The following is a 16,997-nucleotide window of genomic DNA, read 5'->3' on the forward strand; positions in this document are numbered from 1 at the left end:
CACGAGGAGAAAAAAAAGGGCAACAGAGAGAGAGAGAGAGGGAGAGAACAGGGTGGCACATGGAGAACAGCGAATGAGTGAGCGAATAGAGGGAGCGAGAGAGAATGAGAGAGAGAGAGTGAGCGAGCGAGGGGGAGAGGGAGGGAAGGAGGGAGGAGGCGCACACACACACACACCACACTGCAGACGCACAGCCACTGTCACTGCTCCACAGCCAGGGGACAGAGGCACAACGGTAGCGCGTGGCTGCAGCAGCATGGAGGAGGGAGACTCTCTCGCTCAGTCCCTCTCACTGATGACCCCCACTGGCCCCCCAGGGACCGTCCTGTGAAGTTGGGGGAGAAAACGCCACAAGGAGCAGGAGAAGAAGAGGAGGTGTCAGAGAGCAGAGAGGAGAGTCACTCCCTGCCCTTCAGAAGACAGAAGAATTGGATTACTACAACGAAAGACTGATAATTGTCACATAACACTCTCTTTACATTCGCACACATGCACACTCACACATAGAAACACGAGACACTCAAACTGAAACACACTTTCACGTCTTGTTGCAGTAAATTGAGACTTGTTTTGGTGACCGTCTGAACTGTGTGGATTTACTTTTATCCCGCGGTGGACCATGGAGCGAGGGTGGAGGGGTGCAGGGACCCTCAACAAATGGACAGCAGAAAGCTCGTACCTTTTAGTGACATTACTGCTGTTCTATGGCTTGTGGGAGGTTCACACACAGACGGATGACTGGAGGTCCGTCTACTTCTGGGAAACAGGTATTGAAGAATAATCATTTCAAGCATTTGTGCTTTGTTGAAATCATGTGTATGCCTTTTGGACAGTTTGACCACAGAGAGCTAGAAGCTAGAGTATTTAAGACAAACATTTGGTTGGAGATCTTTTTTTTTTCTTCTAATACAATTAGAGTGTCAAAATGGAACTGTAAGAGTCCTCTAGAGCAAACTGATGTGCCTAGAGGTATCCTTTCTATATTTTTATCATGAAAACAATAACAGGGTCTTCTTGGGACATAGTCAAAAGGATGACAGCCCTATTTTCATGCTGTCTTGTCTTGTGGCGGTCTGAAAAGCAATAGATGACACACTTTTATGTAGATTAAGTATATGAGCCAACGTTAGAGAAGTTGAAAGAGGCTTGCACTTGACGAATGACCTAAAAATGTACAGTAGAACTGAGACGAGTAGCGTGTGTTCACTCCATACCGATTACCTGTGACACATGCCGTGCGGCTATGATCCATTTTCAATGGATTACTGATATCTCCCTCTCTCCCTGTCAGATGATGTGCGATGATTGAAAGTTACTGCTGTGCGATAAAGCACATGAATGATTGATAGACAATGTAGCGCCATAGAACGGAGGTGTTGAGAAACACGGAGTACAATTGCCTTGACATTACTGATTATGTTCACCACACCAGTGATGAGTAAGCGGGGATCGTTGGTTGGTTAAACTGTATTCTGACATTTATTGAACGTGTCCCTTCTGTTCTTCGACTTAATCCTTTATCCTGTGTGATGCTTTGTGGCTACATGAAACTTTCTTTTCTTCCATTTACTGTAAAAGCCCACATTGAATCAACTTGTGTCTCACCCAGGGGCCCACTTAAAGATATTGCTCTTGTCACGTAGGGAGCTATCAGCAATGGACCCACAACCAATTATGGCTCCCAAGACACAAAGTCGTTTAGGAAAGCAGGGTCTATAGAAGATTTTTCACACAGTACTGAACATCTTGTATAGAGTATTGCCACTGGGCATTCGGAAAATGAATCTCATTGCTCTTTGAAGATGTATAGGAACTTTTTTCTTGACTGTGCATTAATTAGCCCATCTTTCACTGTGAAGCCTCTGTGACATCGGAGGGGTGGGGTGTTCATGAGAGCATACAGCAGTCAAGATATCCCCCATTCTCTGTCTCTCTGTCTTTCTCTGTCTCTCTCTCTGTCTCTCCCTCTAACCCTGTCTCTCTCTGTACAAGTCTGTCTGTCTGTCTGTCTGTCTGTCTGTCTGTCTGTCTGTCTGTCTGTCTGTCTGTCTGTCTGTCTGTCTGTCTGTCTGTCTGTCTGTCTGTCTGTCTGTCTGTCTGTCTGTCTGTCTGTCTGTCTGTCTGTCTCTCTATGTCTCTTTCACACATTAAATCCAAGTCTGACTTTACACACCTCCACTACTTCCATTCCAACCTTGAAGTCCTCCTACTTACCCGTCCCAGCCCAGCGCCAGTCAAGGCAACCGTGTCTCTCCTGTGGCTCTGCATCTTTAAAGAGGATGTAGCTGAGTAAGGAGATTAAAGGAGCAGGGATTTAACAACCCAGGAAAGACAGCCCAGGGAGCAGACTTGAGAAAGAGGGAAGAAAGAGTGAGCGTTTCAGGCAGAAGGACTAACTTAACCTACATCTATCCTACTGTAGGTCATAGTGATTACACCTCTCTCCCACGCTACACTGTGCTTCTCCCACGCCATACATGCCATCCACACAACTGAAAAGCTCTAGGCTCTGCGCTTTGATACGAAATCCAATGTTTAGTAGTTTGCGTGCTGCTTGACAGCTCAAAGGTAATGTAGAGATTTTAGCCCTAGTGCCGTATATGCCTCTTTGGTTTGACAATTGCTTTCAAAAGTATAAAAAAATTCCAGTGCTTTTCATCAAAATATAATTATGCACGCACTAAATTTGCATTATTTCCCCCGAATTCCAGTGCTTTTCATCAAAATATAATTATGCACACACAAAATTTGCATTATTTTTCTTGCACATCGAAGCTTGTTTAAAAAAAATAAAAAAAATAATGTGAAGTGCTTTAAAGGGAATTCTCTCATGGCAAGCAGTACTGTGATGTTGTGAATATTGATGAGTCTTGCTGACATACATCCCCCACCTTCAAACTGTGGGTGCGTATTGCTTTTTATTGGCTTCTATGAAAAGATGATATATCTGTTTCAGGAGTTGAGACAGTCTGGAAATGTTTTATTTTTGTTCCTCTTGGAGACTTCTATTCAAATGAGGCAGATATAGTGGCACACCAGGTTCTATCGTGCATTGATGGTGATACCTCTGAAGGTGGTAGTGAGGATAACTGGAGGTAAAAAGGATGGATGATCACGACCCCTGTGATGATGACGGCACTGGTGATGATGGTGATAACGATGTGCCACAGTTGTTCAGGGGCCTCTCAAAGATTTCAAGAGAGTTTGTCTCCTCATCTGAGGATAATTTCCTCACCATTCGTCCTCTTGTCATTCCTTCTCAAATTTGGGCTGTGCCCCCCCTCTCCTCTCTCTCCTCTCTATTACATCTTCAAATCCAGAGTGACATACCGCACAGCGAGAGCAAGAAACCATTAGCATCGCATGGGCTACTAGACAACTAATTTACAAGTCCACAGGTTTTCGAAGTGCAGGGGCGGGGCAATTGGAAAGAAGAGAAAAGTGAAAAAATAGATTAGCGCTCGTGTGTGCGTGCGTGCATCGTGTGTGCGCGCGTGCGTGCGAGCGAGATTTCATTTAATACGATTATTGAGCCAAGTTTAACCACTTTCAACCTGATGTCCCTATTTTGGGACCAGACAACATTTAAAATATTTAACATTGTAATTGGCTGTGGCTATTTCCGGGTCCTTGGTGGCATGGAAGAATTTTGGAACCCCGTCCTTGGCTGTTTATGTAGAAGAGAGTGGTAGAAGAGAGAGTTATAGAGCATGAGTCTCTGCCTGACACACAGGGGCATGCGCGCTCATGCACAAACTCAGGGAGTACGGTCTTTCCCAGACTCATACTGTTTGTGTTTGCTTGTGTGTGAGTTTCATTAGGATGTGTTTGTGCATTGGATCTCAAACTTTTTTTATTTCAGACTTGTAAGGGTCCATTTGGAATCCTCTCTCAATGAACCCAGAGGTCCCTGGACCCCACTTTGAGAGTCACTGTATTAGTGGACAGACAAGGTTGCTTGCAGGGCTGAACTTTCAATGCTCCACCAGCAGTTTTCACTCCTGTCCGTCTGTGTGTGTGAGTCCATCAGTCTGTCCATCTGTCCATCTGTCCGTCCTTCCTCCATCTGTGAGCAGCTAATCTCTGACACTGTTGGACCAATCGGCGTGAGACTTTTCACACACACTTCCAGTAGCGCCAAAGAAGAATCTCTGCCGCACATTTGTCAAACCGGCCTCATGGTGGGGCTATAACGGGCCGCTTCACGTTTTGGGCTATACTTCTCGAACCATACGTCGAACAAACAAAATGTTCCCCCCCCCCCCCCCTCCCTGGAATCCTTGGATCATAACTCCCGATATAGGCCTCGGCCATTTAAGCAAGCTAACGTGTGTTTTCTTCAAAATACACGTTTTGCATTACTCCTACAGATTGTGTCCAAAACTCAAACGCAAATCGGCACACATTCTCTCTGGAGTTATGTGATCAAGATGGATCAGTCAGATGTTTCAGATACAATTCCAATTGACTGACTTCCAAACATTCGGCCCCGAGTAGGAAATCCTAGCCTGGAAACCAGACGAATCTGCCAGTGCAAAAAAAAAGGTCTGGCCCCGCTCGGTTGTGATTGGATTTCGCTGCCCCCGAAGTTGTGGGGCACGAATCTGGAACCAGTATGCAAATATGGGGTGGGTTTATCACCAGAGGCTTTTTTTTTTACCCGGTTCTTGGAAATTCAGGTTCCACACAAAGATTGACATTAGTCTGGCCATGCCAGGCTAAGGACATGCGGCCTGTCGCTGACCTGCGCCACGCGGAGCACACTTTTATTTTTTGATTTTTTTATCTATAGGTCTATATCTATCTATCAGCCGAATAACTATAAGGTTTCCACATTCATATAAATGAATAAACGCATGCAGTTGCCGATTAACACAGATGAATACATTGGATGGAATTCATAAGATTGAGTTGAGACTTGAGTCTTGAGTAATGCATTAACAGCAGTCAGACCATTTATCACTGTGATCTGATGTTCCACTCACCTGCTCTACCCTACCACCCCCCCCCCCCCTTGCCTCCAATCTGCCACTGCGATCAAGATTATCCATCATTTAGATTACGTAGGAGCTGCCCTCAGCTTCTGATCAGTCAAATCCCCTTTACTACTATGTACTGCTCGATCTTAGCACGTGCTCTTCTCTATCTAGGCCTATTAACTCACCTGACTCATGCACTGTTCAGCTAATCACTCCGTAATGCTTACCAGAACCACCTGTGCCATTACGGCATGGGCATGGGCATATATTTAGGTATTTCCTGTGTGTGTGTGTGTGTGTGTGTGTGTGTGTGTGTGTGTGTGTGTGTGTGTGTGTGTGTGCGTGTGCGTGCACGTGTGCGTGCGCATGTGTGTGTTTCACTACAATTGAACATTTTTTTAAGTATAAAATAAGTGATTCAAACCAGGAAAAGACAACATTTTTGCCACATCACAATAATATCCCAGACGATATCTAGTCTCATATCATAATATAATAGTCGATATAAAATTGATATATTGCCCATCCCTAGTGTGTAAAGCACATTGAATCTCTTTTCTACTGACCTCTTACTGTAGAAACAATGTAATCCCCTGTGCAGTTACATTGCTGCAGTATCCAGCAATAAGTGCCACTCCACCTTGTAGTGCTTTGGACCCACAGTGCTATGTGTCACCATGCTCCCGCCGATGTCACCCATCAATGAGAGGGGACAGTGTGACTAGCACTGACAGGCCATTGTTAGTGGAATACATTTGTGCCTTAACAATGGCCCCAGCAGTGAACGATGTCTCTCTCTCCTACACAATCACCTGCTATTACGGCAAGAACCCTGAGTCGGCCATCCAATAAATTGAAGTAGAACAGGTAGAGTGAGTTCACAAGTTCAATACCGTAAGCCAAGGTCATTACTGTGGTGTAACAACCTTAGACGTCCGTCTAAGGTTATTAAAGTAACCTAATACAAGCCTAGTTGAGTTCAGCATACAACACAGATTTTTGCAGGCCCAATTAACTAACTGATTACTAGCTACAAGTTATGTGCAACCTCTAAGATTTATCTCCTGTATTTATATGGGGTAATGATAATCTTTTGAATGTGTGTATTACAACCACAGTGACGCTTGGATTTAAATGGTATTGAAAGCTGACATACAGTACAGACAGGTGAGAAACAAAATAAAAACCAACATAAAGTGTCTCAGTAACACATTGGGTCACCACAAGCCACCAGAACAGCATCAGCATGCCTTGGCATTGATTGTACAAGTCTCTTGTAAGTTCAGTTATAGCGGATAAGCATTTTATGGGTACTTTCCTTTTTGCCGTAGCGTCACAGGTGTGCCCTCGATCGCGTTCCTCACTCTTCGTGACAGTGTTTTCTGGCCAGTGCTAGTCTTTCACTCCAATCTACAACGTCCTTGCTCCTTTTCCTTCTCAGTCTCGCAATCTCATTTCCCCACTAAGCTGCCGACTGGCTGCGTCCAATTCCCTTTATTGGTCACTTTTATGAGTTAGGTGATTGATTGATTGATTGAATACTTTATTAAAGCAAAAAAAAGCACTATGGCTTGTTTCCATTGGGGTCCTGTAAAAAGGTAACCAGGGTAACCTACAAGACCCTGGTCCAATCAATCAACAGTGACATATTTACATCCCATTATTGAATTTACATCTCCCCATTATAAAATTGTGATGTTCATATTGGAATTTAACAATGTTTAGACTAGGACAGTGCGTATTGACCAGCTATTGTTTTTGCACCATTGAACTCTCAAATGTTGATATGTCTTTGTAATGACGGGTTTATGCTCTGACACTTATATCCCTCTTTATATAGATGTTAAGGGACTGTTCTGGCTGACATAGTCTGATCACATCTTGCGTTGACATTCTCAGTCACCTGAGGAAGAGTTGCTCACATATTATCACATTAAAGCACTGAATGTACGCTTACCACAGTGTACAGGTTTTACACACTGTGGGAATAGCTTTACCCAAACACAGTAAATTCTTTCCCACAATGTGCCTTACTGTGAGAAAAGCTGTGCCTCCATTGAAGATTTTGTGGGGTTAAAGCTTCACCCGCGGGCGACTTCCACGACTTCCAGTTTGCCATGATCTTTCTTAGTTTCATCCGTAAACAAACAAACTGCTTCAGAATAGTGCTGGTTTCACCAATACTGGTGCAAGTAAAAGATTTGCTTTGAAATCTATATTTGAATATACACAGATAAACAACTAAAAAGAAATAAATCATGGCAGGTGCGTGAAATCATGACTGACGAGGAGAAGGTTTTCTCTGGTGGATCCGATTATTACAAGCAGCCCAACAGTGATGTCACTGTGACAAAACAAACGACCCATTTGAGTACACATTTTTTGAAAATATAGCCAGACCACAAAAAAAAACTAGTGTTCAAAATGTTTAAAATTTTCTTTATAGAAGGGACACCACAGAACCCAAATAATGATAGGCCCTTTCATTAAAATTCTATAACGGAAGCAAATGGCAGTCGAATAAGGCTGAATCCAAATATTGAGTCATACTGTATGTCATACATCATAGTAGACGACTATCATCGTAGACTGAATGTATGAGATCCACATAGAAGCCACGCCATTATCAGACCCTGTCTTGTTTACAAGACCGGCTATATGTATGTCATAAGTAAAAGGATCACTTACCCACCCTTTATTTGACCTGTGTAAAATCAATGACAGAAGGACAGGAGTTGACACAAGGTGACACCTTGTGTTATATGGCAACTGCTTTATCAACCCTAGGCGTATCTTCCCTAGGGGTTATATGGCAGCATGCAGTGCAGCTGCATGCTGCTCAACTGGCACTGCGAGTGACCTCTTTGCTTAAACCTCTGAGATCTAGAGATTTGGCTATGGATCTCTGCTAGATTAGCTTAACCCGTTAAAACCGGGAAGGCATCCGTGTCATTTTAGATTTTTTTGCGTTGGCTATTAAAAAATAGCATAGTTTGTGCCCGCTGCGAGCTTGTACATTTATTATTTTTGAGCATTTTTTTTTAATCTTGAAAGTGTGAGACATTTGCGGAATGGGCCTCAGGTCTTGGAACTCACCATGTCAAACATGGACAAAATTCAGCCACCAAACTTGGTTGCTGTGGATGGTTTGGTAGAATTCACGAGCGAGGAGACTCTGCAGAGCAGAAAACAGCAACCTTCGATGGTGCACAGAATGTCTGCGTACCAACATAGGTGTGGTACTGTATGCCAGCGACACACTTCATGTTCTGAGTCTGACTCAACTCTCTCCAGCCCCCACACACTGTCAGAGAATCCCAGTGGGACTAGCATTTCGTTTGCTGCAGGGAGTTCCTCGTTGACAGTATGATAATATGATGTGATGACAGTAATGATAATCTATTGGAAATGGAGCTGCGTTTACCGGCTTCGCTGACCAGGGAAGTCAAATTCTTCATTGAAACTTTGCCTGTTTATGCATGTCTTGTTCCATCATATTTTGAATGCATGCAATCTCGGATTGATGGTGTTTTGGTTTTGGAGAACAGTGAATTTCAACCAGTGTTTTGTTTAGTTTTTTTCTTTCATTTTTTTGCATGTTTCGCAATGAATATCATTGCTGTCTGGCAGAAACTGTACCTCCATATTTAAACTTTTTATTTTTTTTTGTAAATTGATGCCCTACCTCATCATACAAGAGTGTCGCACAAAAGTAGTGAACATAACAGATCTACAAGCTCACAACGTGTCGCGATGCGACACGTTGTGAGCTTATACTGTACATGTAGGTCGGCTATTGTCACTATTTTAATTGTTGTTGTTTTTAAATAATAAAAAGGAATGGTTTTGGACATACAGTATGAGGTTTCCACCCGACAGCAACAATATTCTGGCTGTCAACCTGGGTTTCTGCTGAAAAAAACGATACCATGCATGTGATATTTATTGTATTTTCCACATAGTAGTGAGACAGGATGGCAGAGCATGACAATTATTTGTGACTGAGAGGGTTAACTTAACCACTTAACAACTGAGCCACTTAACCACAAAAAAAAATCTAAATTATTAAGATGCCAGGGTTAAAGTGTTGATCAAATGGGAATATGTAAATGATCACATAGCATTCGTCGTTGCCCTCTTTATCCAATCTCAGGCGCTAACTATCATTCTAAGCGAAGAGAGTTTGGACATACACTGAAAATGATGAATGCCAGGTGATATAGTGCATTTCCAACATACCCAGACTATATTTGTCTTAATTGTATGAATGTACCCAGCCCTGGGTTAGTAGGGTGATAAAAGGACAGAGAGGGTGATTAGCTTGTGCTAATTGCCCACGGGGCTATATGACAGCTGACCACTCATTGCAAGCTAAAGCCGTACATTATATTCTCTTGGGGTTATACGGCAGCTGACCAGTTGCTAAATTTGTATCTCTGCCAGGCCGGAACGGTTTTTGCCCTTGTCTGTGTGTGTGTGTGTGTGTGTGTGTGTGTGTGTGTGTGTGTTAGGGCATTAACAGAATATTTGAATATTTGAATATTCGACTATCAAAACCACTATTCGACCACTGTAATCAAAGTCGATTATTCTATTAAATTCTTTTATTTTTTTAATATGTATTTTTTTAGATTTTTTTTTTCAGTGGCTTTTCTACAGCAGACACGCAGCTGTGAGCTCTGGTGTGACATCAACTCGCATTCCTTGAGTCGAGTCATCAATGCCATTAAATATTATTATTATTTTATTTATTTTTATAATTAAATCGATTAATCGAATATTCGAATACTTATAGGTCGAATAATTCGAATGCTAAAAATTACTATTCGTGAATGCCCTAGTGTGTGTGTGTGTGTGTGTGTGTGTGTGTGTGTGTGTGTGTGTGTGTGTGTGTGTGTGTGTGTGTGTGTGTGTGTGTGTGCGTGTGCGCGTCTGTGAATGGCTAATCTGGACCAATCGGTGCCAAACTTAACGCTTTGGCCTATAGCTCTTGAACCGTAGGTCGTACAATCAAGGAATCCCTGGGTTCCTTGGATCATGATGGAACTCCCCGCATAGGCTTGTGAGTCATGTGATAATGACCATCGATACTCTACACCGTTTGCCTGTAATTGCCTTGTCACATTAAGAGCGGGCCTATTTCTTACATTTCTTCACGTGTTGAGGGGCCTCTATAGAGCTCAAATCCAAAACCACTTTCACTTCTGCCCATAGCGCAAGCGCAAACAGTTGCTCCATCTGTCATTCAAACTATTTCCCCCGCAGCTTCCTCGTGTCCTGACGGCTGCAACCCATGACTGACAGTCCTGGGTAGGCAACCCGGCCTAGTGGAGAGCTGCACTCTGAGAAGTGCACTTTTCTACTTAGAATATAACTAGTTAAAAGGCAAGACCACTTTGGTAGAGGTTTGGGTTGTGTAGTTACCTTGCCATGATGTAACTCCAAAGGTGGACAAGAAATCTAAAATAATTGCTCCATTGATTAGAAATTGATAATTCAAAATATGCTCCTCATTGACTGAAAAAAACTAACAGTACTGGGTTTGGTGATGTTCTATATTGTCTGAATCAGCTTTGTTTGCATTCGTTTATGTGCTAAAAGAGTGACTTTCAAAGCTGTTTCACCGTACAATGTAAGTCAATGAGGAGCATATTTTGAATTATCAATTTCTAATCAATGGAGCAATTATTTATATATTTATATTTATACTTCATTTATGTCCTAGACTAGCCATGGTGCTGACTTTCCTGAATGTCTTCATAATTTGTGTTGTCCTCAATTATACGACAAAAATTGCATCATTTACATTCGGGAAAGAAATAAATGAAATATTACAATACTGAATTAAAATGCCCTTGCATATTGTATCTATGCCCCGGGGAAAACACTTCCAAGCACTACAATGTAAATACCTACGTATTTCCAATGTTCACCCGCAGAAATGGGACATCGCTTCATTAAATTCATGTCGTCATAGGCTGGACACGATATTGATGTCCCAAAGTGTCCTGGGGTCTAAAGTAGTCCATAATGTGTCTGTGACCGTGGAAATCCTTGACTTGAATAGCTCAGTAATAATACTGCATGTGTGCACTACATGAGCCTGATGTCTAAATTGAGCCAAAAACAAACACGGTGTCTGACTCAGTCAGCCCAGCGGTGAAGAGCTATAGCTGTGGGAATTGTGCCTGGTAGTGGTATCATCCCAGCTGAGAGCGTCCCTTGGAGATTCCTTCCTCATTTTAGTGAGTGCATTTTCATACGACCCCTTATGACCCTCATTAGCATAGCACCTGAGGGCAAACAAGGCTATGGAATGTAATTGGCTAGCCACCCTTTCAATTCCTTAGCAACAGGCTACAAATTTAGGCCATGCATATCAATGAAGGTAATTTCCTTGGGAGTTTCATTGTTCATTAAGGAACAAGCTGATGGGTTTCTTTTAATCATTGTGCCAGCATTTTTGTTTTTATTTCCAGTTACTTGGAGCCACAGTGAAGGCTAATTGCATCTGTTGTGTATGACTTGCCCTATAGCCACCAGAAACTGAGCACTCAGCTGCCTGTAGAGCCTTCCTCAGAAAAGGGCATCAACAGCTAATAGGCATGGCGTCAGCGATCTTTCTGTCTGGAAAATAAAGGAAGGTTTTTAAAGTTTTGTTTTGTTTCAGTGCGTAATGAGTTTGTCCGGAATTCAGGAACATTCTTCAGGAACAACTCACGACTAACAGAAAACACACTCAACATTATAATGTGACTTGGCACTTCATGTGCACGTGTTGGCAGTGCAGTATATCATGTTTGACCAAGATTGATCTTTTTGTATGGCTTTGCAGAAGCACTGCTAACCTTGGCTTTACTCCAGACAGATTTGAATGTTTTATAATTGCCAATCCATTCAATCAGTGGAGAGGGATAGCAGAGCAGTAGCAATGTTTGTGGCAGTGCCACTAAATGACAGAGCTTATGCTAAAACCTGGCTGTTAGGGAGGGATAGTTTAATAGGAGATTATACTTAATCCAAAAAAAACTTTATTTAGAATGACATAAGAGGATACAACCATAAACCTACTTCATTCAAACGGATCCTAAGGTAATTCAGACCGCCACTTTCTAACGTTCTAATGCTTAATTTATGCTCTGTAATAGGACTGTATCGCAGGCCAGAAATAGCAGATCTACAAGCTCACAACGTCGAAAATAGCTCATAAATCTGACTTGAAAGGGTTAGGCTGAACAAACTGTATCCAGACTGTCACTGAGCCACACTATTGGCATACTTTGTGATTTGTCATGCCACACCAGTAAGCAGCTTCTTCTTTTTTTCACCCTGATTATCAGCCTCAACCTGATATCAAAGCCATGTTGCTTGAGGAAATGATTGTCTAATTGAATACCTTATTAATCTCCTCCAGTGCCATCAAGTTATGACACACTGGCAATCTTTAGGGCAAATTTGTGGCAGAATTGTCTGGCATAATGAGAATAGAGGGCAAATTAGAATCCACATGATTTAATCATGCCTGAAAAGTTTGATAGTTAGATTTGTCAGATGGGGTAAAAATGTATAACATACTGCTGTGACAGAATCACTTTTCCTTCTTTTTAATCAAAGGTAACAATTTATATAATAATTTAAATCCACTTGTATTGGTCTGTTTGGTTAAAAGAAAAGACTAACCTATTGTACAGGTATCCAAGAGGTTGCTGTCTTGCTGAATTAAATACTATATAAAAGTGAAGCTATCATTTCCCAGTTATTGCATTATATTTATATAAAATAAGTGTCTTACAAGCGCACAAGAATGAGGTTCTGAGGATAGTCAACATACTAATTGTCTTGTCTCAGTTTGTTTGATAATAAAACAATGCCAGCCTCTCTTTTCAAGACTGGCTATTGATATATTGTAATGAGTGGGGGAAAAAAAGTAAGTTGTCCCAAATTTGCCCTAAAATTTGCCAGTCTGTTTTCACACCAAAAGTCAAAACAAGGACACAGGGTTGGGAGAGGGCGCTGGAGATTGGGGTTGTATTCCCTCATTGCACAGAGGACATGCAATTCCAGTGTGCCTTCACAAACAACGACTCAAACTTCTGTGCTAAGCCACAAGTTGAAACACAAACAAAGTGCACGCCCATGTTGGCTGGAACAAGCAATTCTGCGGTCTGGGAGTGACTTTCAAAACAGATCCTCGCCTCCCATGAGAAATCTATAAGGCGGCTTCAGTGGGTTGAGAGGAATAGCTGTGTTGTCAGGGACCTCAGTGACATTTACCTCAGTGAAAGGAGTCAATGCTGCCTCCCCCTAATGCTATTACTATAAAGGCGTAGCGATGGGGAATGCTCAGGCGCAAATATTCACCATCCATCTGGTGGTCTTGTCTCTTATCGTTCATGTCTGTAACCACCCATGCTGGTCTGCTCAGAGGATCACGAGGCCTACTCGTTTTACTTGTTTCTTTCACTCCAATGTCTGAAGGCAATTTTGAAACTGATAGCTTGAGTTGGTATATTGTGGGCACTGTGCTGTATATGCTTGGTATATTGTGGGCACTGTGCTGTATATGCCTTGTGTTTATAGAGTATGTATTATGTACTGTAGGCTAGACCTTTATGACCTAGATTCATCTCCTATCATCAGATCATGTGATGCATCACTAATTCAGATTGAAGTAATCTGTGATTACGGAATAACTACGGTATGGAATACTACATAAATACAGATCCTTGATAGAACTGGTAGAGTACAGTATTATAGCTTTATTAATTTCACTTTATAGTAGACGTATTTGCCTGTATTTTAGTCAACTCTGGATGAGCAGGCTGCATGGCTGACTCTTGTGATTACTACTGACGGTTATTTCTATTGAGAGCCAGACCAGACTGTATACTGTAGTGTATACTGCTGCAGCGCTGACCAAATGAACTTCGTTGGTGACCGTACGTTATTGGTACTTAGTCATTGTTGAGTGTGAAAACAGTGCTGTAAGTGCTGAAATACCTTTGTGTGTCCCTAAACAACATCGACAGGATTGACAGTGGTTTTACGGTAATTGTCTCTGACAGTATTAACCAATCCCTGAACTGAAGATCTGGAATTTGTCTGTGGAATAATGCTGACTTGTGCATGTTTTGTGACCATAGGGTGTCAGTTCTTGGCACAGATAAAGTGAAGAAAAACCAAAGCCAAATCGTTCTGACAATTGTAATGGACATTCGGTGCACTAGATTGGCCACATCCATTGGCAGCGCCCAGTGGCGAGGGAGGGTTTGGGGGGTGTTTTAATAATTGACACCTTGTTGGCAACAGGAATACATAAATATATGCAAGGGAGTTGAGGGTGAGATAGCACGCCATAAATCTACACATAAAGGGCCTGAAATAAATGACGAGAGAAAGGGGGGGGGGTGGCTAATCACCAGTGACAATCCCCTGGATTAGAGAGGGTGGCAGATGGCCTCAGGCAGGGCAGGGCTTGCCGTACAGTATATGGGCATCCCAGTGGGATGATCAGGTTCATTAACTCCTTGTGCTTATGCTTATACTGTGTAGTAATCATTGAAGTGGGCACTGACAGTGGCCGCAAATTCATTCATGTGGCCACACTTCCCATTCTACATGGGTGCCTCCGTCCCCCCAAACTCCTAACTTGTTCAGTCACCCATCACTTCATCAATGGATCTATTTTTCATGGTTCATCGACAGCTGCTGAACTTGCCTCTTCTCCTGCCCATCTATCATTCCCTCCTCTTCTGTTTCTAATGCTCCGTCTGTCTATCTATTCAGCGAACTGTCTATCCTTCAGTCTCTTTAGACACCCATCCATTCTATTCATGCATTCATCCATCCACACACCCCCTCCGCTAACTCACTCCTCCCTCTATCCATCCAACCAACCATCCATCCATCTATCCATCCAGCAATCCATCCATCAATCCATCCGTCGTCTAATTATAACTCCTTTTCAGCCACCCGTCAATATACACTCCCACACATCCATACACACATATTCTGTACACCCACACATCCACACACACATATTCTGTACACCTACGCATCCTTCCTTCACACTTCCCTCCCACTCTCCTGGTTGGGGGTGTATGGTGTTGCCCTATATACGCTCAGACTAGGGCGGGGCAATTAACCGAACTGCTCATGTCGATTACTTCAGTTATTTCCCCAAGACAGGCGTTCATGAGCTGTGCCCTTAACCCATTAAGACCAGAGGCCGATTCTACTAAATGTCGAAAACTTTTCTTTTTTTAAAAAAACGTATGTTGCTATATCAGTGATTTTCAAATGTTTTCATGTCAAGGACCCCCATCTCAAAATAATTTGTTCCAGGGACCCTCATCTCAAAATAATTTGTTCCAGGGACCCCCATCTCAAAATATTTTGTTGCAAGGACCCCCAGAAGCAAGGATTTGAGTTACAAATGTTCGCATTGAAAATATTCAAAGATTTCCTCACATTTTCACGATTAAAAAAAATAGCAGATCTACAAGCTCATAGCGCGGCGCTCGGTGCCGCGCTATGAGCTTGTAGAGCTGCTATTTTTTAATAGCCAAAACAAATCTTAAAATGACACACAGATGCGTTCCCGGTCTTAATTGGATAATGTGACGTTGTGTCAAGAGTCATATCATTTAAATGAAATCACTGGTGCACAGACATCGATTGTTTAATAAAGTTGTGTTGAACTCAGTTGAAACCATGTATCCATGTTTGAATGCGAAGAGCAGCAGTAGAAGGGTGGCTTGTCAACACAGCAACGCAACGTGACTCCACAGTGAACTATAAATGGATGCTTTGCGTCACAAAGCTCACATTTCACCTTGTTTTCATAAAAAAAATGTAATGCTCTGTATCGCTCTCTATCACAGTAAAGTGCGTCTGTGACACACTCCGTGAATCCTTCTTTACTTCTTTGCGTGTGTGTGTGTGTGTGTGTGTGTGTGTGTGTGTGTGTGTGTGTGTGTGTGTGTGTGTGTGTGTGTGTGTGTGTGTGTGTGTGTGTGTGTGTGTGTGTGTGTGTGTGTGTGTTGGAGAGCTTTCTTCTACACACAAAGTTTAAATGTAATATCAAACAACTAGTCGTGTAAACAATACATCAATGGCCAATTACTGTACACTAGTTTTAGCCTATTTTGATTGTAACTGAACCATTTGTAAAAAAGGGGACAGAATAAAAAATATAGCATATGAAATAATTGCTCATTAATTGTAGTCAAGGTAAAAGTTTGAAATAGTCGTGATATTGAGTCATATCGCCCAGCCCTAACTCATACACGCATCACATCATAAACTATCACACTTGGATTGTACAGTATAGACACACAGACACAAGCACGCAGACACATGAAATAACAATGAAGCAGGTGAACTGCATCAACAATGGCAGTTACGATGGGCAACATCTTTAAAAGTCCATACCGATGGTCTGTTATGTTTAGCCCATTGACTATGACTCACGTTACTTGACATCACTGCCGAACATTTTCCAAAGCAAACTGTGGTTTGTTTGATTTTCAAGGAAGCCAGCTGACTTAATTCATGTCAGCACGGCATGAAAGTAAATCATCATCACAGTTACATTAGAGAAAGGAGCACATCTGTTTGTGTTTGGCAAAGTAAAAATCCCCAACAAGGTGCTCTTTGGTATACTGCAAATGGATGACAAAATTAAATGGCAAAACAGGGAAGAGACCAAGAAGGCACTCTTTATTTTATTATATACTTTTATTGCAATTAGTTGCAAAATTGCATTTCATGTTGCAGTACACATATTACATCTTCTTGCAATTGTTTTGTTTTTATTTTTTTCTCTTTTTATATACACCCAGTGTTACAAACTGAATTAAAATGATGCAGTAAACAAAAACATAATTACACAAATCTAAGTCTGACATGAGTCCATTTATCTATATCCATTATCAATGTGTGTCATTTGACTTTCACAAACAAAAAGAAACAAAGCAAAATATACTAATACTAATAATGCTAAATTGTAATAGTGAT

At 42.0% G+C, this 16,997-nt stretch overlaps 1 protein-coding gene across 1 annotated transcript in view; it reads left to right on the forward strand.

Moving 5' to 3' along the window:
- The first annotated feature begins 248 nt into the window (after nucleotides 1–248).
- Nucleotides 249–16,997, forward strand: part of thsd7ab (thrombospondin, type I, domain containing 7Ab) — a 135,174-nt gene continuing 118,425 nt past the window's right edge. Inside the window, exon 1 of the mRNA XM_080427003.1 lies at nucleotides 249–767. Coding sequence (XP_080283129.1) covers nucleotides 620–767 — 148 coding nt within the window. The 5' untranslated portion in view covers nucleotides 249–619. The remainder of the gene's footprint in view (nucleotides 768–16,997) is intronic.

The sequence above is a fragment of the Gymnoscopelus braueri genome, assembly GCF_963280865.1.
Source record: "Gymnoscopelus braueri genome assembly, chromosome: 4".
Lineage (NCBI taxonomy): Eukaryota > Metazoa > Chordata > Actinopteri > Myctophiformes > Myctophidae > Gymnoscopelus > Gymnoscopelus braueri.